Genomic DNA, 23276 nt, shown 5'->3' on the forward strand with positions numbered 1-23276 from the left:
TGAGAAGGAGCAGTTGTGGAGGTAAATCGCCAGTGTCAGGTTGAGATACAGCCCTCCCCTGTCCTTCCCAGTCTGAGATTCATGGTGCTTATTAAGAGTCTGGATTTCATCAGAAGGCTGGCTAGCCTTGGATAAATTACCTCATCATACTAGGCTTGGTCTTCTTATTGGTCTACACATTCATGTGTTGGTTGAAGGTATGAGCTCCAGGATCAATCGCCTGGAGTCTAGCCCAACTCCCACCATTCTCAAGATGTGTCACCTTGTGTAAGAGTTGTTCCCCCACATCGGTAAACTGGATCAGTACCACTGTGGTGCCTACATCAAAGACTCACTGAGCATGGAAGGAGGTAAAGCATGTGAAATTCCTGGCATAGTGCCTGGAGTGAGCGAGCCGTAAATGTCAGCTGACTGTGATGTTGCAGTCCCCCTACAGCCTCACCGAGCTAGCCGTCATCCTCTCTTTGTCATTCCCTTCCCCATCATCGTTGCCATCATCATCATCATCCCCATCCTCTTGATATCGAAGTTCTAGGAGGTCATTTCTCACTGGGTTCCTCCCCTCCACTGTCCTTCCTTTCATAAGACACTGTGGTTATCTCATGAAAGAGAAGGCCCTACATAGATAAATTTTAAATAATGCGAGATTCATAATATTCATTGAGCTCCTACTATGTGCCAGACATATTGTTCTAGGTACTGGGGATACAAGAGTGAGCTAAATAAAGTTCCCAATCATGGAACTTACAGTCTAATGAGAAGAAACAGGCAGTAATAATTAAATAAGCAAATATATAGTAGGTCAGAGGAAAAATATCAGGGAAAGAGGGATCGACAGTGTCTCAGGTTGGGCAGTTGTTATTTTATATAAGATGGTCAGGGAAGAGCTTGCCTAGAGGTGACATTTGAATTGAGGAAGTGAAGAACACCACCTCATGGATACCTGGGGGTAAATTTCACTGGGCACAGGGGACAAAATTACAAAGGCCCCCAAGGTAGGAACATACCTGGCATATTGAGGAGCAATAGGAGGCCAGTGTGGCTGGATGGTAGTAATCAAGGGGGCAAGTAAGAGGGGATGAGATCAGAGAGGCAGTAGGGAGCCAGGACACGGGGACCATGGAGGTCATTGTAGAAACTGCCTTTGACTCCGACTATCTTGAAAAGTCATTGGAGGGTTTTGGAAAGAGGTGTGACATGATCTGACATATTTTCAGGGATTGCTCTGGTTTTTGTATTGAAAAAAGACCACAGCGCAGCAGCAAGTGCTTAAGCAGGGAGGCCAGTATGAAATCATTTCAATAACTCAAGTGTGAGTCAGGTGGTGACTTGGATCTGTGAGATAATGGTGCAGGTCACAAGAAGTCAGAGATGCTGGATATATTTTGAAGGTAAAGTCAACAAGATTTGCTAACATATTGCATTGGGTGTGGGGGGTGGGTGAGAGAAGGAGAGGAGTTGAGGATGATTCCTGAGCAACTGGACAGATGTTATTGGCATGTGCTGGGATGAGGAAGACCATGAGTGGAGGAGAAAATCAAGTGAGTATTCACATTGCCTCTGTAAGGTAGGGACTATGGTTTTCTTCCATAAAAACTGGGGCTCAGTGAGGTGAAGCCTTGTATGGTGCTGGGAGTTCCAAGAAAGAATTCCCCTACTGCATGGAGCTCAGGGTTTGGAGCTGGGGGACTCCTGGGACTGGGAACCACTGAGGCTAACACAGGCCCTGTTTGTGGGGCATTTGGGCTCATGCCTTGGCCTCTGGGGATCTTGTCAACCTGGAACAGAGAAGAAGCAATTGAAGTAATAGGGGCTTTCTATTTAGACCCTCTAACTGAAATGCAGAAAACCAAGAGGGCTGCAGGCTTACAAAGCTCCATGTAGTTTAAGATCCATGTAGTTCAAGGTGTTCAGAAGCATCTTTGCATAAGCTGGGGGAAAGGAAGAGATGTCTCTGGCTCCTCTTTTCCACCTACATTCCTGACCATTGAACACACTTTAGGGAGGATGAAATGGAAAAGGGATAGAAGAGAAGAAATCAGGAGGAAAAGAAGGGAACTTCCTCTAAATGCTTGTTGTGCTGACTCAGAAAATGGGGTAGAAGAATGGTAATCTCCAAGAAGAACCGTTGGAGCCTTCCTGCCCTAGAAGGTGCACTTCCATGACTACTTACCAACCTCCTTCTCTGGGTGTAGCCGAACACCACAGTGGAACCACACTCCAGGGGGAAACAGTGCTGCTTTTTCAAGTTAAACACATCAAAGCCTGTGGTCTATAAGCCGCATATGGTGCTGGGAGCTCCAAGAAATAATGATGAAAGAAAATCGTTGAAATCTAGACATAGAAGCTCTGTACAGCTAGACTTTCAGTGACTCTGCAAATTGTATTAACTACCCTTTATTCACTGAGCCCTGCTATGGGCCCAGTATCGTACGGTGTCTCTCATTTAACCCTCACAACAACCAGGTGAAGTAGGTTTTATTACCCCCATCTCACAGACGAAGACACAGAGGTTCACAGAGGTCACATTCCCCAGTCAGTCATGGAGCTGAATTTGAACGTGTCAGTCTATCCCAGAGCCTGTGTCTTAACCATTATATTTCACTACCTCCCAAAGGAAAAGAGCAAGAGGGAAACACTAATGATAGTCACGGTGCGTCCCCCCCCTCCCTTCATTCTTCCAGGGCTCAGTAGAGGCAGAAGGTTGAGAAACCTGTCATTCTTATATCTGGCCTATGTTCTGAATCAACTTTTAAAAATTTAATTATTTCTCATAATAATCAGATGACTATTTTCTCTGAGAAATAGATTAATAATGAGAAAGGCCTTTAGAGATACAGAACTGGTGACCTTGAAATCCAGAGAGGAGGTTAAGTACACTTCTCAAGGTCACAGAGTTAGTTTGGTGGCAGAACTAAGGCTAAAAAGCAGGGCACCTGCCTCCCAGGCCAGAGCTTGTCTGGGCCCCAAAAGCCACTTTGCAAGTTATCACTACCTCTGACCTAACACAGATGACTGCTTGAAGGAGGATGGTTACTTTTTTTGCACTAGAGATTTTGAAACACAATCTGAATTCAGCTGAAATTGTTTTTTTTTTAATTTTTATTTATTTATTTTTGGCTGCGCTGGGTCTTTGTTGCTGCGCACAGGCTTTCTCTAGTTGCAGTGAGCGGGGGGTTACTCTTCGTTGTGGTGAGCGGGCTTCTCATTGCAGTGGCTTCTCTTGCTGCGGAGCACGGGCTCTAAGCTCGCGGGCTTCAGTAGTTGTGGCTAGCGGGCTCTAGAGTGCAGGCTCAGTACTTGTGGTGCACGGGCTTAGTTGCTCCTTGGCACGTGGGATCTTCTGGGACCAGGGCTCGAACCCGTGTCCCCTGCATTGGCAAGCAGATTCTCAACCACTGCACCACCAGGGAACCCCTAGCTGAAGTTTTTAAGCAAGGTTCTTCTAGCAGCTTCATGATGAGTTAGTTTTCTGATTTCCTCTGCCATCTCCTTTCCCCTCTCCTAGGTCAGAGTTGTAAGCCCAGAGCTAGGCGTTTTCTACAAGAGCTCCTAGTATTTAGCAGGAGTGGGAACATTCCTCTCTGTCTGGGGCAAATGATTATATTTCTAGTCCAGAACCTGCTATAATCTACTCTGGCCTCCCACACTAATAGCGACTCTTCTGCCTGCCTGCCTGGCTTCTGTGAACCTCTGCAATCTGGACCCACTCCACCCAGCTCAACTCTCTCTTTCCTAATCGCAGCTCACACCCTTCGTGTCAGACAGGTGTCCTGGCCTCACCCCATTTCCGCCACAGAAATATCCCCCCTGCTCTCCTCCTATGCAAATCCATTCTTCAAGGCTTTGCTCAAGAATCTTCCGCCTCAGAAATATCCCCCCTGCTCTCCTCCTATGCAAATCCACTCTTTAAGGTTTTGCTCAAGAACTTTCCGTCTCAGAAGACTTCCCCACGTACTGCCCAGTGGTTTGCTTTCCAAGTTCCCTTTACATTTATATTCTCAACTACACAATTTAGTCTTTGAAATTTTTTTGCACATTTCTCCAAATGTAATGCAGGCCCCTTGAGGGCAGGCACGTGTGTTCATTCACGAGTGATTTTTAAAAGCATCTTTTTAAAAAAAATTTATTTATTTATATTTTATTTTTGGCTGCAGTGGGTCTTCGTTACTGCGAGTGGGCTTTCTCTAGTTGCAGCGAGTGGGTTTCTCATTGCGGTGGCTTCTCTTGTTGCGGAGCACGGGCTCTAGAGTGTAGGCTCAGTAGTTGTGGCACACGGGCTTAGTAGCTCCTTGGCATGTTGGGATCTTCCCGGACCAGGGCTCGAACCCGTGTCCCCTGCATTGGCAGGCGGATTCTTAACCACTGCGCCACCAGGGAACCCCTGGAATATTTTTTTAAAAAGAAGGAATAGGGAGAAGTTTCCAGGCAGAAGAAACAGGGTTCCTAACGCACAGGCACACACAGACACCAGGTTCAGGGGTAAAGTAGCTTGTAGAGTGGAGCTCTGTCCCTGCCACAGCACTAACTAGCCTTACTGAGAGTGGGCAAATTGCTTAATTTCTCTGGGGCCCATTAAGCGGCACAGGCTCTGAAAGGAGCAGACCAAGGTTCAAATCACGGTGCGTGAGACCTTGAGCCAATCAGTTGGGGCGGGGCTCAGTCTCAGTTTCCTTCCTATAAAGTGGGTAAAATAATTCCTACCTTAGAAGCTATCAGTGAGGTCTGGAGAATATATATGTAAGTTGCTAAGCACAGAGCCTGGCATTATTATATTTCCTTCTACCAAAGTAGGGGTGACCCTGATCTGCCTCCCTCTCATTGCAGCCGCTGCTGGTTTCCCAGCGCGCAGCCCAGAGCCTGTCCGTGGTAGGGGCTGACGCCAGAGCGTGGGCCCCCAAAAAGAAAATGGAGCTGAAAGGCCTTCAGAAAAAAGTCAACAGCGTCGACGGCGGACTGGCTGGGCTAAGTGGGCCGCTCAAGTCTTCTCTTGAACAGTCTTCACACAGTCCGAGAATCTTTGCTAACTTCCCTTAAACATGCCCCTGGAGCCAACTGGTTTTCAGAAAGCCCTTTCTGCCTCCGCCTTCAAACCCCAGGAAAAGGACAAGGTCCAACCAGCGGAGGCTTGGAGGGTGGGATGGGGGGAGGGGGGTGGGGATTTCCCCAACTCCCAGCAGAAAGGAATGGGGGGGGTGTGTTCCCGCCCCTTTGCTCCCACTCCCAGGGGCAGGGCTCCTGGGGTCCCCCCCTTCATTTCCTCTCTCCGCACAGGTCCAGAAAGGAGCGGGGCTCCCACGTGGCCCACCGCACCGGGTGTTCCCCGGCTCTCCCCTCTCCGACACGCCTGGCCACCCCCATCTCGGCCGCCTATCCCCGGGGCCCCCGTGGCCTCAGCTCAGTCGCCAGTCCCGGTCCCAGTCGACCCAGCCCTCCGCCCACTCCCTTCGGCCACTCGGCGCCGGTTCCCGCCTCCGTTGACCCAGCCCGGTCGCTCCCCACCTCGGCTGCCTCCTGCCCCGACCCCCGGACCCTGCTGGGCCGTCCCTCTCCCTTTGGCCACCTCCATCCCACCCCGGCTCCCGTACACCCCGCTGGGCCGCCACCTTTCCCTCGACCGCCCCCCTCCCCCCGACTTGGTCCAGCCCCCTAGACCCTGCGGAGCCGCCCCCCGCTCGGCCCTCCCTCTTTGGGGTCGTGGCGGCAGGGGGAGGGGCCGCCCGCCGGCCCCAGCGTGCGTGGCAGGCGCTCCCGGCTCTGCTCTGCCGGCCTCCCTTCCCGGGAGGCGGGGTCGGCGCCGCGGCGGCGGCGGCGGCGGCGGCGGAGCCAGGCCCCCTCCTCCTTCCTCGCTCGCCCGGCCTCCTTCCTCGCCCGCCCGCTCGCTTTCTCTCTCACGGCCGCTCCGACGCCAGCAGCGCCCGCGTGCCGCTCGCCCAGCCCCGGGGGAGCCCGAGGAAGTTTCCTGGGCCGCGCGCCCCGCTCGCTCGCCTCGCAGTCCGCGGCTTCACTCGCCGCCGCGCCCGCCATGCCCTCGGCCAAACAAAGGGGCTCCAAGGGCGGCCACGGCGCCGCGAGCCCCTCGGAGAAGGGCGCCCACCCGTCGGGCGGCGCGGATGACGTGGCGAAGAAGCCGCCGCCGGCGCCGCAGCAGCACCCGCCGCCACCGCCCGCGCCGCATCCGCAGCAGCACCCGCCGCAGCATCCGCAGAACCAGGCGCACGGCAAGGGCGGCCACCGCGGCGGCAAGTCCTCCGCCGCTGCCGCCGCCGCCGCCGCCTCGTCCTCCGTGTCCTGCTCGCGCAGGCTCGGCCGGGTGCTCAACTTTCTCTTCTACCTCGCCCTGGTGGCGGCGGCCGCCTTCTCGGGCTGGTGTGTCCACCACGTCCTGGAGGAGGTCCAGCAGGTCCGGCGAAGCCACCAGGACTTCTCCCGGCAGAGGGAGGAGCTGGGTCAGGGCTTGCAGGGCGTCGAGCAGAAGGTGGGTACCCCGGCCCCCCAGACCCCGTGCGCCCGGCGGCTTGCCCACGCACCCACGGCCGGGTCCCCTCGTGCCCTCCCGGCCGGGCCCCTCGCCGGCCTAGGCCCGGTGTCCTCCGCCAGCGGCCCGGGGTGCCCCCGCCCCGGCCCCCTAGTTCCGAAGCAGTCCCCAGACCCTCTTTGTTAATGGCCGCGGAGGAATCGGCCCCGAGGGATGGACCGCTTCGAGGATGGTCTGGCCGGGCCGGGAGGGTGGGCCAAGGGCCTGTCACAGGACATTAGCGGTGACCTGTAAGGAAGCCGGCAGGCTCTGGGAAGCCCATTCTTTTTGGATTAGGAACCGCTGAATGGGCAGAGTTGTCTGAAGAGGAGGTTGGAAGGGAAGCCAGCGCATCCCTGGAAGCCTCGGGCAAGGCCGCACCTCTGCTCTCCCAGTGGGAGACATCTGAGCCAGATTTTAATAGACCTGGAGCCTGGGGAAAGAAAAGCTAGTAGTCTTACTCGTTTGTGTAGTTCTAATGAAATAGCTCATCTCTTTAGGCTCCTTGCCCTTTATTGGACCAGTGTACCTATGTGGGCCTTGGAAGTAGCATATTTCAGCTTTAGAGGAAGGAAAGGCCAAAAATACTAGGTCATACTGGTGAATAATACCACATTTATATGGTGTTTAGAGGGCTTACTCACTTATTATCTAATTCTCATAGCAACCCTGGGAGGGAGGACTGGCAGTTTTGACTCCATTTTCCAGACCAGAAAATTGAGGTTTAGAGATTAAGTGAGTTGATAAAGACCCCAGCTCTTGAGTGGCAGACTGCATGACAGTGTCTAGGCCGCTGCGGAGTGCAGGGTCCACAGGGGCCTATTTCAGGTATGGATGGACCTCCCTTTCAACACGAAGTTGCTCAGGTTCCACCCTTTCTGTTTTTTTCCTACACCAAGTGCAGCTCCCTCAGCCTCATTCCTGCGTCCTCCCCTAATGTCATTGCTCAATGAAAGTTGGTTGCATGATCGAAACAAAAAATCCCGCCACCACTTCTGAGCCCGGAACTGCTGCCTTCTTTTCCCAGCATGCTGCCTGCCCTGCCAAGTTTCTATCGACTTGTGTGGAATATGCAGGACTAGGAATTTCCTCCCAAGACTGGCAGAGCAGCTGGAGTGAGTCATCTCACTCCATGCTGCAGGCCAAGGGAGGTGACTTCTCGAAGGGAATTAAGTAGGCAGTGCTGCTTTGCCTATCCTGAATGTCAAATCATTCTTAAAAAATAGACATACTGCTGGAGTATAATCACTAGCCTCTCAGTTTCCTCTCTTCGATCCACCCACTTACCAATCAATCATAATATTTGGTGAAGTCTGATGGTCATATGGCTCCTCGTAGGCCCTGTGGAGGGTGCGAAGGTGCAAAAGACAAATCCTATTTGTGAAGCAGCACACAGGTGGGTTTCAGCTGAGGGTGACTGCTGTGCGAGTTCAGAAGAGAGAGAGGGTGGAGTTTGCCCAGTCCTGTATCCTGGTGGCCAGGGTAGTGCCAGTCTAGATCTAGATGGTAATGGATAACTGTTGAGAGAAGGAGTGAAGAACAGACAGGTTTGTTTGGGGGACAGCACGTGGCTACCCTGCCTGTAGCAGAGTAACATAGGAAGCTGTGAGGGGGGAGGAAGTAACATAGGAAGCTGTGAGGGGGGAGGCGGAGGTCGAGGCCAAGATGGTGGAGGTCTTGAACTGAGGTGGAAGAAATTGAACTTGATTCTCTCTCTGCTTCCTCCCTGCTCCTCCCTTATTCTCCTTTCGGGTTCCCACCCCTCCTCCATCACAGCTTTGTACAGATTCCTTTCCTTTTGGGGACTCAGTTTTCCCATGTCCACATTAAGGGGAGGGCTCTGTCCAGATTTTTAAGAGTCCACCTGGCTGTAAACCATTGAAATCATGACCTTTCTTTTAATTTAGTGGTGTAATCAAGCTAATATTTAATCCTTCATATTTACTGTGCACTCTTCTCTTTTGACTGTCACAAGCCCAACAGGTAAGGACTGTTATGATCCCCCTTTCCCAGATGAGGAAAGTGAACACAAGGAAGCTGAGGAACTCTGCGTGGTTACACACCTGGCAAGTGGCAGGGCTAGGACTCAAACTGCAGTGAACTCCTAGAACACTCTTAACCAGTCGCCTGTTCATCGTGCTATCTTTCCCATGCCTTGCCTGCTACCTAGTAGGTGTTCAATCGATGCTTATTTCATTGACTTGAAACTCAGAACATGCCCAGAACGGGGGCATTTGGCACACAGGATCTTCCACAGTGTGTGGCCACTTCCCTCTGCACCTCCGGGGTGGCCAGGAAATGTTATTCTGCATTGAGGAGTGAGTAGTGATGGATGGGCCCTCTGACAACCTAAGTTTGAGCCTCTCACTGCCCTCTCTGTGAGGTTTGGTGGGGGCTGGGGTTTGCTTCTTCACAGGGACATATTCTTACGGTATTATTTTGTTCATAATTAGTCTTCACTGTGGGCCAGGCATTCCCAGCCACCGTCTGAGGCGTTAGCACCATTTCATAGATGGGCCAGCTGAGCCTGGAGTGGTTGTGTTTCTCGTTCAGGGACGTGCAGACCCTCAGCGGTGGAGGTGGGGCTGGAGTCAGAGCAGTGTGACTCTGAAGCACGCTACTCCACTGCCCTTTCGCGTGCCCACCTGGTCTCTCTTGTTCTCAGATGCTCTCGGTATTGGGGCACGGCCCAGGTCTGCTGAATGGGCCAAGAGGCTGGTCTGTTCTTACCCTGAAGATTCAGCAGGCACACGTGGGTGCAGGGCTTCAGAAAATGTTGGTAGTTCAGCTCTAGGCCCTCTGAAGGGCCTGGGTTGCTCTGGCAGATCCAGGGTGGCGTAGAGTATAGGAGTAGGCTTAGGCCTGGTGGGGACAGTTTAATGAGACTAAAAGCTATTTGTGGATGAGTGAGTCCTCTGGTCGTATTTCTTTGTTTTCTCATCTTGACTCTGGGCTAGGAGTCAAGGCTTGAGGCTGAGGCAGCATCTCCTCCAGGCACTCAGTGCACTTTGAACATGCTTCCTTCTGAGCGTATCACTGGAGGCTAAGAGCGCAGGTCCTAAAGTCAGACATTCTTGGATTTTGATGCTCAGCTCTACCACTTCCCAGGCTCCTGCTTTATAAAATGGGGATTAATAGGAGCTACCAACTCATGAGATTATTATCAGGGTGGATTGGGATGATGTCTCTGAAGTGCTTTGCATAATCATTGGTATACATCAAGTGTCCTGTTGAATGTGAGCCACCACTATTCTCTTCTCCTACCCCCTGCTGTGAGCTCCTTGATGACAGGGAACCTGTCTTAGCGTTACTTTGCTCTGGCATCTTGTCCACCACTTAGTGGGTATCCCCCATATGTTGGGGAAACATGTATCCACTGCATATTGATTATTATTTTTTTAAAATATTTATTTGGTTGCGCTGGGTGTTAGTTGCGGCAGGTGGGCTCCTTAGTTGTGGCCTGCATGTGGGATCTAGTTCCCCTGCCAGGGATCAAACCTGGGCCCCCTGCATTGGGAGCGTGGAGTCTTATCCACTGCGCCACCAGGGAAGTCCCCTGCATATTGATTATAATGAGGTCTTTGCATGTGAAGGTGAACAGCTCACAACACCATCATAGGGAGACACTTTTTGTACTCTTTTCAGTGTCACGGGTTGATTTGTTTGGTTTCATCCATAATTTCTGATCTAGTCTCCTTCCTAGCCATTTGTAAAGAGCCAGCCCAGGTTAGGAGTGACAGTCAGGGGTCGGGGGAAATAGACCAGCTCTGTCTTCATCAGGCCTTTGTCTGTAAATGCGTTCATTCTTTGATTCATTCAGAAAACAGTGATGAACGTCTGCCATGTTGCAGGTAGTGTGCCTACCTGTTCACACCTTTGTTTTGAATGCTGTGCTCAGAACAGGCAGGTTCTGTGATTGAATAACCTAATTTCAGAGGTGAGCTCTAGGTTATATTTGGTTAAGCAGGGAAATCGTCTAGTATTCTGGAGTCCTTGAGAATCTTATTCTAATCTGTCTTAACATCATAGACCGGTGGAAGCCAGAAAGGACTTTAGAAACCTATTTGTTAATAGATAACGAGCTTGGGACTTGGAATATGAGTGTGACTTACTTGTGCTCACAGAGCTGGTTATTGGTGGTGCTGGAACTAGAGCCCGGGGTCCTGTTCACCTATAGCATTTGCCCTTTGGCATTGGGCCAAGGGTGGGCTAGGAATCTCCAGACTTCTGAGCTACTCCAGAAGAAAGATTAAATGATAATGAAGGTGACAGTTACTGTTTATTGATCATTATGTGTTAGGCACAATTTAAGCACTTTACATATTAATATGTAAAGTGGATTAAGCTCACTTCATCCTCACAAGACAAGCCTATGACTTAGGTACAGTACTATCTTTGTTTCCATCCTGTGGGTGAGGAAACCACGGCACAGATATGCTAAATAACTTGCCCAAGATCACACAGCTAGGAAGTGTCCAAGCTAGGATTTGAACATGGGCAGTCTGGTTCCAGAACCCATGCTATTTTATTTTTTTAGCTGTCCATCATGGAAATGTTCACGCATAAACAAAAGAAGAGATCAATATAGGGAATACTATTTTCAATAATTATCAATTTTTTGCTATTTTAATTTCATCCCCTCACCAGCCCTTCCTCCGCTCGTTTTGTTGTGCTCTTTTTGGGCTGGAGGTGGAGCAGTATGGGTCTGAAGCACTCTACTCCACCACCGTGTTGGGTGCACACGTGTTGGTTGTCTTGTTCTCAGATGCTCTGATGCTCTCGGTATTGGGAAATGGCCCAGGTCTGCTGAATGGCTTAAGCATGGGCAGAGAAGCTGGCCTGTCCTTCCCTGGAAGATTCAGTGGGCACAGGTGGGTGCAGGGCTTCAGAAAATATTGTCAGTTCAATTCTAGACCCTCTGAAGGGCCCCTGTGGCCCTGGCAGACCCCGTGGATAGTGATCTAATTTTAATTTTGACTGACACATTAGTTGACCCAAAGTATTCTGGGATTTATTTCTAACAAATAAAGAGTTCCTTTCCGTTCTTTCCTTTTCTTCTTCTTTGCTTCTTTTGACAAAACACAGTATATTACACCTAACAAGGTTAACAGTAATTCTTGATTATCACCTAATACCCAGTCCAAAATCAGATTTCCCTGACTTTCTCAAAAATATGTCTCTTTTACAGTTGGTTTGTTTGAAGCAGGATGCATATAAGTCCACACATTACATTTAATTGAGAAATCTCTTAAGTTTCTTTTAATCTCTAATAGTTTCTTATATTTCCCCCTTTAAATATGCCATTTCTTTGTTGAAGATCCTGATTATTTGTCCTGCAGAATTTTCTACATTGTGGATTTGACTGTATCCTCATGGCATGTTTCACTCTTGTATGTTTTCTGTGAATTGGTGGTTAGAGCTAGAAACTTGACAGATTTGGATTCTTTTTTCTTCTCTTTTTTTTTTTTTGGCAAGAAAGCATTTTAGGTGGTACCATGTGCCACATCAGGATGAAGCCCAGGCCATTAATAATCATACTCAGCCTCTCAGTACATTAAACCTGCTCCTGGGGGTGGATCCCAGGTCAGACCCTGTTTAGGGTGGAATTTATTTAGAATAAAGGTGTAGTGGCAAACAGGATCATAATGTGTTCACAAAGCCAGAAAATGCTAAGGGTCACTGGTCCACTGATCACATTTTCAGGTGAGGACAGTGATTTGTTCAGGGCCACACAGCTACAAGCGGTGAGCAGAGACCCGAACCTTGTCTCTTGCCTCCCTGCCCAGTGTCTCCCATGTGCCTCAGCTTTGTTTCTGTGAAAACTTGAGACTCTTTCAGTTGCAAGAGCTAAAAATTCAGCTTAAACTGGCGTAAACAGAGATGGAGGAAGGGAAAGAATTTATTGGCTCAAACAAAAAAGTTCCAGAGTAGGTTCCTTCAGTATAGCTGTATCCAGGGATTTAAATTGTGTCTTCAGAACTTGACCTTGCCATCTCTTAGTTCTGCTTCCCTCTGTGATGGCTGGATTTGTAGGCAGGCGTTGGTCATGTGCTGGTCTGAGCTGTTCCAGGCTTCCCTCATCCTATAGCTAGCAATCCCAGTAGAAAGAGGTTTCCTTTCCCAATAGTTTTAAGAGAAGTTTTGGAATCGATTTGTTGGTCTGCTTTAGGCCACATGCCCATCCGCGGGCTAATCACTGTGGTTCCAGGAGCAGGTGGGGAAGCGGGTGGACGGAAAGCATTGATTGGTCAGGCCTGGAGCACTTGGAGCCGGCCTTGGGGTTGGTCCCCCAAACCACATGGGCTGTGTGCAAGCATGGTTCCCTAAAGGAAAAATGATGGTACTGTTCTGGAGGAGGAGGGACCTGTAAGCTGGGCAAACGAAAAGAAATACGGCTGAATCGCATAAAACCCATCAGCTCTTCTCCGTGGTTAACATCTGGATTTTGGTTACAGGTGCAGTCTCTGCAAGCCACGTTCGGGACTTTGGAGTCCTTCGTGAGAAGCTCCCAACATAAACAAGATCTCACAGAGAAAGCCGTGAAGCAAGGGGAGAGCGAGATCAACCGCATCAGTGAAGTTCTACAAAAACTCCAGAATGAGATCCTCAAAGACCTCTCGGATGGGATCCACGTGGTCAAGGACGCCCGGGAGCGGGACTTCACATCCCTGGAGAACACGGTGGAGGAAAGGCTGACTGAGCTCACCAAGTCCATCAACGACAACATCGCCATCTTCACCGAGGTCCAGAAGAGGAGCCAGAAGGAAATAAACGACGTGAAGGCCAAGGTCGCCTCTCTGGAAGACTCGGAGGGATACAAGCAGGATTTGAAAGCCTTGAAGGAAGCGGTGAAGGAAATACAAACCTCGGTGAAGTCCAAAGAGAAGGACATTGAGGCCCTGAGAAGCACAGTCCAGACCATGGAGTCTGATGTCTACACGGAGGTCAAAGAGCTGGTGAGCCTCAAACAGGAGCAGCAGAGGTTCAAGGAGGCGGCCGATTCGGAGCACCACACCCTGCAGGCGCTCATGGAGAAGGTCCTCCGGGCGGAGGAGTCGGCCGCCCGCCTCCCCGAGGAGATCCGGGGACTCGAGGAGGAGCTCGGCCAGCTGAAGGCCGCAGCCCTCAGGCCGGAAGAAGACGGGGTCTTCAGACCCTCCGAGGCCTTCGAAACGCTCCAGAAGGAGAGCCAGGGCTTGGACTCGCGGCTGCAGAGCGTGGAAGATGGGGTGCAGGCGGCGCGGGCGGCCTGGGAGCACCACCGCGAGACGCTGGAGGCCCTGCGCGCCCAGAGCGAGGAGCAGGCGCGGCACCTGGCGGACCTGCAGGAGCGCGTGGCCGGCCTGGGCCCCGCCCCCGACGCAGACGTTGACGCGGACGCCGGCGGCCTGGCGGGCAGGGTGCGCGGCCTCGGTGAGGCCCAGCTCTCCCTGGTCGGAGACGTGGACGAACTGAAGCGTCGCGTGGCCGAGCTTCCCGGCGCCGTGGAGGCGCTGCAGAAGGTGCAGGAGCAGGTCCGCACGCTGCTCAGCCGCGACGCCGCCGCGCCCCCCCAGGACCTGCTGGACAGACTCTCCTCTCTGGACAACCTCAGAGCCTCCGTGGGCCAGGTGGAGGCGGACTTGAAAATGCTCAGGACTGCCGTGGACAGTTTGGTCGCGTACTCAGTGAAGATTGAGACCAACGAGAACAACTTGGAGTCAGCCAGAAGTTTGCTAGAGGACCTGAGGAATGACCTGGATAGGTTGTTTGTGAAAGTGGAAAAGATTCACGAGAAAGTCTAAATGGATTGCGTGTGCAGGGCGCGGATGGCGAGTCCAGTTTCTCATGACCAAAAAATGTGTGGTTCGCCCCCGCGCCCCTCCCCCCAGGGCCTGGTCCCTCCCGAAGAGCTGGCCACACCACCGGGACCACTGGGGCCTTCTGTGTTTTTGTGCCCGGTTAATTTATTTACGATGGTTACCACGCGCTATCGGTTGCGCAGGCCTTCTGCTGCTGCTTTGGGTGGGTTTCCAGAAGGCCCGGCCCCTGTGCATCAGAGGTGCCTTCTGGAAGGGATGTTTCTCCCTAGTGTCAGGGAAGAACCGTAGTGGCTGCAACCGAGGATAAACAGAAGCAGATTAACCTCAGAAACCCTGCCTGGCTGGCAGATTTCACGTTAAAAAAAAAAAGTGGGGGGAGGAGGTACTTTTTTTTTTAATTGTCTTTACGGAAAATTCATTTCACTTTTTTTTTTTTTTTTTTTTTTAGTACTTCTGGCCGAGGTTTTAATGAGCTGTCACTCACTTCTTGTCTTCCACTTTAAACTGGTTACAGCTCATAAATGTCAGCTCTGAATTGGGAGGGGGACAAGCCCCTCCATCTTTAGTTGAAAAGAGTCAGCTGCTTGGTTCTCTGGGGTACGTGTCTTTTTCATTCCTGAACCATTTCTCCATCTCAATGATAACTATGCAAAAGAATCCAGACGGTTCAGAATGTGAAGGCACAACCCCCCCCAGAGTCCCCTGTGGCCGACCTATGTCGCCTCTTGGTAGGGTCCCCAAATAATGTGTTTAGAATAAGGGTTTAGAATCCCTGAAAAGGGAATCCTTGGATTCTTTAAAGAAATGTATTATGAGAGCTGCTCATAAAGGCATGGGCTGCCTCCCTGGGGAATGGAGGCCACATCTTTATTTTACCACGATGTCCCTGAAGGGGTTTGCTGTCGGCAGACCCCATCCATCAGTGAGGAACACGTGCATTTTCTGTAGCTGTTTGCTGTTTCCCTTCTCCTTTGAGCTGTACTGTCCTTTAATGGCTGTCTTGCCCTTTAAAAAAGAAAAAAAAAAAAAAAAAAGGAAAAACGGAAAAAAAAGGTTTGTTTAGTTTACTGTGAAATGAACTGTATGGCTTATTTACAGTATTTTTAATTCTTAATAAACACTTGAGCTTTGTTATGACTTTTCCAGAGTGGTTGCTTTCTGAGAATTTAGTAACTTTTAACGATGTATGTTATTAAATTCAGGATTAGAAAGATGGGGAAGTTTTCAATTTTAAGACTTTTTTTCAATTCTAAAACCAAGATGGCCTCCCTCTTAGGCCTGGGGACATAGTTTTGATTGATTATTAGCAGGTTTGTTTATAGGTCATTGCTTGACTCCAAATCTTAGCTATAGCAGAGGGTCTCAACCCTGGCTACCTATTAGAATCTTCTAGGAGCTTTTAGAAATGCCTGGGGCCCATCCCCATGGATTCAGATTCAGTGGGTGTACAGAGGGCTGGCACTAGCATTTTAAAGGCTCCCTAGCTGATTCTAATGCACAGCCAGGTTTAAGGACCACTGTCTTGGAATATCTTGGTGACCTTTGGCCCCCATGTAAACCTGGGCATGTTTCCTTTACTTCCCAGGTTGCCATCCACCTGCCACTTAATAAGGGATACTGTTTACTGAATCGAGTACCTGTATGCCAGGCATGGTGCTTAGCACTTCATAGGCCTCTGTTTATTCCTCCTAATACTCCCTGGAGGTAGGCAGTATCATTCCCCGTTTTACAGAGGGGAAGCAGGCTGAGAAGCATCATGTATGATCATTAGCTAGGAAGTGGCAGGACTGAGGTTTGAACCCAGCCCCTGCTCTTTTTTTTTTTTTTTTTTTTTTCCAAATGAGAGCTCAAATTCCCACGACCTCCACCGGCCTCTTTTTTTATTCTATGTTTATTTTTATTTATTTTATTTATGGCTGTGTTGGGTCTTCGTTTCTGTCCGAGGGCTTTCTCTAGTTGTGGCAAGCGGGGGCCACTCTTCATCGCGGTGCGCGGGCCTCTCACTATCGCGGCCTCTCTTGTTGCGGAGCACAGGCTCCAGACGCACAGGCTCAGTAATTGTGGCTCACGGGCCCAGCCGCTCCATGGCATGTGGGATCTTCCCAGACCAGGGCTCGAACCCGTGTCCCCTGCATTGGCAGGCAGATTCTCAACCACTGCGCCACCAGGGAAGCCCCCAGCCCCTGCTCTTAACTGTGGCAGCATCCTCCAGCTTCCAGCAGCACAAGTACAGGGTCACACTGACCTGTGCAGCACCTGCCGTCCATTGTTTCAGAGCCAGAGGCTACAGGAGCTCTTTTCTCTTCCACTCAGGGAGTAGAGGGAGGCCAAGACCTGAGTGCATATGGAGCTTTAAGCCTCCTTTCTGGCTGGAGGGTCCCTCATCTTTGAACTTCTCTGCACGTCATTCGGCGTCCTGGAGGGAGGCAGATCCTTAAGGCTTCACAACTCTTTCTCCCAAAGCAGTTTGCAATCAGGATGGGCCCTTTATAGGTGTTAGAAATCATCTGTATTTTTATTTTGAGGTCAGAGTTTATGTTTTAATAGCTTGTTTTGCCCTCTTTGGGGGAAGGTGCTGAACAGCATAAACTCCCATGTGTGGAGCCAATTAAGTTCTTGTTCCTTGTCAGCTTGGTTGGTTGCGTCAGGCATATTCTTGCTCTTTTACCATCATTTCTGCAGTCTAACCTCAGACTGTGGAGTAGTTTAATATATTCTCATTTAATATTAATAGTTGAAAACATCTACAAGGGTCGGAGAAGTAGTTAGATATAAATTCAAGTGGTGAAAATAAAAGGAATGCATTATGAGATAGATCTCACCCCAAATAACAATCACAATTCAGTCTTGCTCGTGTCTGCTCACTCATTCATTCAGTGGACATTTATTGAGCCCATAGCCAGACGTTTTGCTAGGTATCAGTGAATTCAAGATGCACTCGACAGGATCCTTATCCTTAAAGGAGCTGTAGCCAAGTGGGAATGACAGTCATGTAAGCTGGTAGATGTCATAAGGAATTACAGGTGCTCTAGCCAGGTGTAATGGGGTACAGAATAGGGAGTGGCCAGTTCTGCCAGGCTTGGGCTGGGGTGGTTAGAATAGGTTTGCAAAGGCCTATGGGAAGTCTCTTGGAATGTGTCCATGAGTAATGGGAACCCTCAGGAAACATGAGTTTGCCCCGCCCTTTGCACAGGCGATAGGCACAAGTAATTGAAGGTATTGATTAAACTGCAGATGGTCCAGCACCAGGATAATAGGCTGCGGTGAAATTCCCCAAGCCAGACGGGCAGCACGCTGGTAAGGAGACTGCTCCGCCACATCCCATGTCACTTAGAATAGTGCTGATGGTGATGATGGTGATGATGACATCTCACAGGATGATGGTGAGGGTTGAATGAGGCCATGGGTGGAGAGGCTTTAGCCTGACACAGCACCTGGCACATAGTAAGAGCTCCAGTGCTCATTCGTGTGCAGCCACACCAGAGGGTAAAAGATTGGAATACTTCTGTGCTGCTTGGTAAATAGCTGCAGCCCTGAGCCCCCTGAGTGCCCTCCCTCGGGACCACTAACCTCCTTACAGTCCAACAACTAATAGGCTAAAAACCTTGGTGTAGTGGGGTCTCCAGGACCGTGCTTCACCCTCCTGGAAGCATTAGTACTCATGGGTGGGCACCCATGCTTTGCCAGGGGTTAAATATTTTGCAATCACCCTATGTCTTCCTCAAAACATGATTCTGAGCTACTGATCTGTTTTTCCAGTAACATCTGGACACCCTGCCCCCACTGCCTAACATCTCACAGGGTTCGAAACTGAAGTCATCACTTTCCCCTGGAGTCAGTGGAACCACTGCTCCCTCATTGCTTGAACCAGAAGTTCAGGAGTCACCCATGTCTCCCCACCTCTCTCTTTTCCTGCCCCTCCACGTCCACTCGGGTTGAAGCCCAGACACAGCCATCCCCATCCCACTCCTCCCAGCCTTCACTCCATCACCAGATGGTGCCTGAATTCCAGCAGCAACCCCTGACTGCACCCCCTGCCTGTTAACACAGAAACGTGGTTTGTGCACTCAATATGCATTCAACAATACTTGGAGAGTACCGCTCTTTGCTGGACAAGGAGGAGATGACAAGGAACAAGACAGATATGGTTCCTGCCTTCATGATGCTCGTGGTCCAGGTGGGAGGAGACCAGCAGTAAATGTGGAAAGAAACAGAGCTAAATGTACGAACTGCAGTCCGTGTCTCGAAGGATTCGAACAGCCCCTATTTGGCTTCCCCTGTCCCTAGCCTGGTTCCCATTCAGGGAATCCTCCATGGGTAACTGGTGTGATCTTTCTCGAAAGCTCTGAGAAAGAGACTTTCTCAAAAGTTAGCCTGTGTCCTTTCCCCACTAAATCCTTCAGTGTCTCCCCTTTGGCTTCAGAAGAAAATCCCAGTTAAAAACCTGTGCTCTGAATTACTCTATAACTGATTTATTTTCTTCACTTAAAAATACCTAGTCCTGGGACTCTCCTGGTGGCACAGTGTTTAAGAATCTGCCTGCCAATGCAGGGGACACGGGTTCGATCCCCGGTCTGTGAAGATCACACATGCTGTGGAGCAACTAAGCCCATGTGCCACAACTACTGAGCCTGCGCTCTAGAGCCCGCGAGCCACAACTACTGAGCCCACACGCCACAATTACTGAAGCCCGTGTGCCTAGAGCCCGTGCTCCACAACAAGAGAAGCCACCGCAATAAGAAGCCTGCGCACCACAACGAAGAGTAGCCCCCGCTCGCAGCAACTAGAGAAAGCCCACGCGCAGCAACGAAGATCCAACAGAGCCAAACATAATAAATAAATAAATTTATAAAAAGAATACCTAGTACTTGTTGGATTTACTTTTTATTGAAGTATAACATGGGTGCTCTAAGGCATACGCATCTGAAGTACACAGCTGAATGAATTTCTACACATGACACACCATGTGCTAACCACCAGATCAAGATATACATTTTCAGTACCCAAGAACTTTCCTATGCCCGATAGTCAATAAGCTCCCAAAGTAACCACTCTTCTGACTGCCTTCACCATAGATTACTTTAGCCCGTTTTTGATTTTTTTTTTTTTTATAAATTTATTTATTTATTTTAGCTGTGTTGGGTCTTCATGTCTGTGCGAGGGCTTTCTCTAGTTGCGGCAAGCGGGGGTCACTCTTCATCGCGGTGTGCGGGCCTCTCTTGTTGCGGAGCACAGGCTCCAGACGCACAGGCTCAGTAGTTGTGGCTCACGGGCCCAGTTGCTCCCCGGTATGTGGGATCTTCCCAGACCAGGGCTCGAACCCGTGTCCCCTGCATTGGCAGGCAGACTCTCAACCACTGCGCCACCAGGGAAGCCCTGATTTTTATATAGATGGAATCATACCATATAAGACCTGGCATTCCTTAAAACAAACAAACAAAAAAAACAAAACAGCTTTATTGAGCAATAATTCACATACTACAAAATCTACCCTATTAAAATGTACAGTTGTTCTTAGTATATTTACAGAAGGCTGGACACATTCTTATTTGATAAATCTTGCCTCTGTCACATATTAAAAAAAATGTGGCACATAGTAGGTGCTCAATAAACAGCATCTGTTTGAGTGCGTAGGATTTTTGAACTGGATAACACATTTTGGGGTCTCCATCTTACTGGTCAATGACTCTGAGATGAAAAAAGAGGGTGAGGTGTGGTGGAAATGTTCTTCCTCTCGCCTCTCTGGCTGAGTCCACAGGGAAAGGGTCCCTCCTTTCCTTGCGAGATTCCCAGCTGAAAAAGGGACACAGATATGGAAATGGCACATGTAGTGTGACGTGTGTAGCGGTAAAGGGGTGCATACAGGAGGGACTGATGAGGTCCTGGACCTCTGTTTTTGCCTGCCCAGCATCAGTCCTCCCTTGTTTGGCAACAACTCCTCTGTTTTTCTTCAGAACATCACCCCTTCCCCATTCTCAGTCCACTGCGCTTTGATGAGACTGACTGGGATAAGCACATGACCCAGGATTGGCCAGTGAGAAATCCCATTCTCCCGGTCTGATTTGTTCAAGATGAACACATATCCCAATCTTATCCATTGCTGCTGGAACTTTCTAGAAAGGAGTGCCCTCTGTCCACTGGAAGGATATAAGCCCAGAGCTGCTACGGGCCACCCTATGTGGAGAGACCACTGAGAATGAAGCCAGCATAGAGGAAAGCAAAGCCAAGAGATGGTACTAGACAGATTCCTGATGACATAGTATGAGCACCTGGATCCAGCTGTGCCTGAAGCTCCACAGGCCATGTTCTTTACCACACAGACTTCTACACCATCGTGCATTTCATATGGACACAAGGTGACATGGAACCATGTAAATGACGGGCATAGTGGCAACTGCTTATGACTAAAATAACTGTAAACACCTAAAAAGTCTGGTAACCTGATCAATAACTACTTTGTCACTTGTTCATACAATGGACCTCAAAACAATAATAGAAATGAATTAAACCAGAATCCTGTGTATCAGTGTGGATGGATTGCTCAACTAAATGCTGAGCGAAAAAAAAAAAGCTGCAGAAGAAAATACATAGTATGAAAACTTGTATATAAAATGAAGGAAGCATACAAAGTAATACTACATATTATAGTAAAAGGATCAAGGAATGACTAGGATACTGACTGTCCACAGTCAGATTGATCTCTTCGGCTAAGTGGGGGCTACCTGGGCATTCATTATCTTATTCTTAGTATCTTTTTTCTTCTCTCAACAATTTATTATGAAAATTCAGACAAAAAATGGGAAGAATTGTGCAGTGAACACATACATTTACCACTGAGATACTGCAATGAACATTTTACTATCACATATATGTCCATCTCCCCATACATATATATTTTTTTGATCACACCATGTGGCTTAAAGGATCTCAGTTCCCTGACCAGGGATTGAACCTGGGTCATGGCAGTGAAAGCCTGGAATGCTAACCACTCGGCCACCAGGGAACTCCCAATCTCTTCATATTCTTGATACTTTTTGCATGTCAGAAATGTTTTGTAATGAAAATTTTTTAAAAAGGGGCATGAGGGGCTTCCCTGGTGGCGCATTGGTTTAGAATCTGCCTGCTAATGCAGGGGACACGGGTTCGAGCCCTGGGCTGGGAAGATCCCACATGCCGCGGAGCAACTGGGCCCGTGAGCCACAATTACTGAGCCTGTGCGTCTGGAGCCTGTGCTCCGCAACAAGAGAGGCCGCGATAGTGAGAGGCCCGCGCACCGCGATGAAGAGTCGTCCCCGCTTGCCGCAACTAGAGAAAGCCCTCGCACAGAAACGAAGACCCAACACAGCCATAAATAAATAAATTAATTAAAAAAAAAAAAGGGGCATGAAACACATAGGGAAACACTCATACTTTAAAAAATTAAATTATAATTAACATAAAATATTATATTAGTTTCAGGTGTACAACAGTGATTTGATATTGTTAAACATTATGAAATGATCACCACAAGTCTAATAACCATCTGTCACTGTCCAATGTTGTTACAATATTATTGATTATATTCCCTATGCTGTACATTACATCCCCATGACTTATTTATTTAATAACTGGAAGTTTGTACCTCTTATTCCCCTTTACCTATTTCATCTCTTCCTTCCATCCCCTGTCCCTCTGGCAACCACCAGTTTGTTCCCTGTATCTATGACTCTGTTTCTGTTTTGTTTTGTTTGTTTGTTTTGTTTTTTAGATTCTGCATATAATGAGATCATATTTGTCTTTCTCTGTCTGACTCATTTCACTTAGCATAATGCCCTCCAGGTCCACCCACATTTGTCTTGCCACAGATGGCAAGATTTCATTCTTTTTTATGGCTGAGTAATATTTCATTGTATATATATATATACACATCTTCTTTATCCATTCATCTACTTAGGTTGCTTCCATATCTTGGCTATTGTAAATAATGCTGCAACGAACATAGGGGTACACATATCTTTTCAAATTGGTGTTTTTGTTTTCTTCAGGTAAATATCCAGAAGTGAAATTGCTGGATCATCTGGTAGCTCTATTTTTGTTTTTTTGAGGAACCTCCATACTGTTTTCCATAGTGGCTGCACCACTTTATATTTCCACCAACGGTGGAAAGTGTTCCCTTTTCTCCACATCCTCGCCACTTGTTGTTTCTTGTCTTTTTGATGATAGCCATTCTGATGGTGTGAGGTGGTAAACCCACACTTTTATTGTTTAAAGTAGTGTATATCAGAAAACAAATGATCATCTCCCTATACTTCATGAGGTGCTATATTTAAACATAACTAATTACTTTTCATGATAGCCAAGCTAAATAGCCATGTGGCAGGCCTTAGAGAGCTAAGGCTGAAAAGAGGTTCCAATGTCCCTTATTTTATAGATCAGGGGAGGGGGGACTGAGTCTCAGAGAGAGGAAGTTGCTCCCCCAAGGTCACAGACTAGCTGTTAAGGAGACAGGGCCTAGTTCCTTCTCTTCTCTCCCACTTGTTGTTTTGGCTCCATCCCAGGCCTAAGCAAATTTCTGAAATGCCCAGAAGCAAGCAAAGGATCAAGGCAGCTGAGTTCCTGCAGGCAGCGAACTGCATTCTGGGCAGGAAAGCGAGTGGCCCCTTGGCCGTGCTGAGCGTATTGGTCATGAACAGCCAGGAGCAATACACGTTGGGCAATGGGCTGTGGGGAAACCTCAGCCTATCTGCGTATAAATACCCGATAATGTTCTGTTGAAATGCGTGTTATCAATCGGGCATAGTTGCCTGGTATTAAGATGCTTACCGTCCTATGGAGTCACTCTTAGAAGCTCAGGAACATAGGTCTACGTTTCTCATGCGCTGGTATTGTCTTGGTTTGTTTGTTTGTTTGTTTGTTTTTTTGGCCGTGCCCGCATGAGGGATCTTAGTTCCCCTACCAGGGATCGAACCTGTGCCCCC

The 23276-nt window shown here is 49.1% G+C and overlaps 1 protein-coding gene and 1 long non-coding RNA gene across 2 annotated transcripts in view; both read left to right on the forward strand.

The window, feature by feature from the left end:
- LOC309640616 overlaps positions 1–23276 on the forward strand; it is a 441572-nt gene that overhangs the window by 32003 nt on the left and 386293 nt on the right. The window lies entirely within an intron of this gene.
- CKAP4 (cytoskeleton associated protein 4) lies at positions 5757–15454 on the forward strand. Its single transcript, XM_082419430.1, has 2 exons — positions 5757–6478; positions 12973–15454. The coding sequence occupies exons 1-2, from the start codon at positions 6026–6028 to the stop codon at positions 14299–14301; spliced, it is 1782 nt and encodes a 593-aa protein (XP_082275556.1). The 5' UTR covers positions 5757–6025; the 3' UTR covers positions 14302–15454.

This window comes from Balaenoptera physalus, assembly GCF_965194825.1.
Source record: "Balaenoptera physalus genome assembly, chromosome: 13".
Taxonomy (NCBI): Eukaryota; Metazoa; Chordata; class Mammalia; order Artiodactyla; family Balaenopteridae; genus Balaenoptera; species Balaenoptera physalus.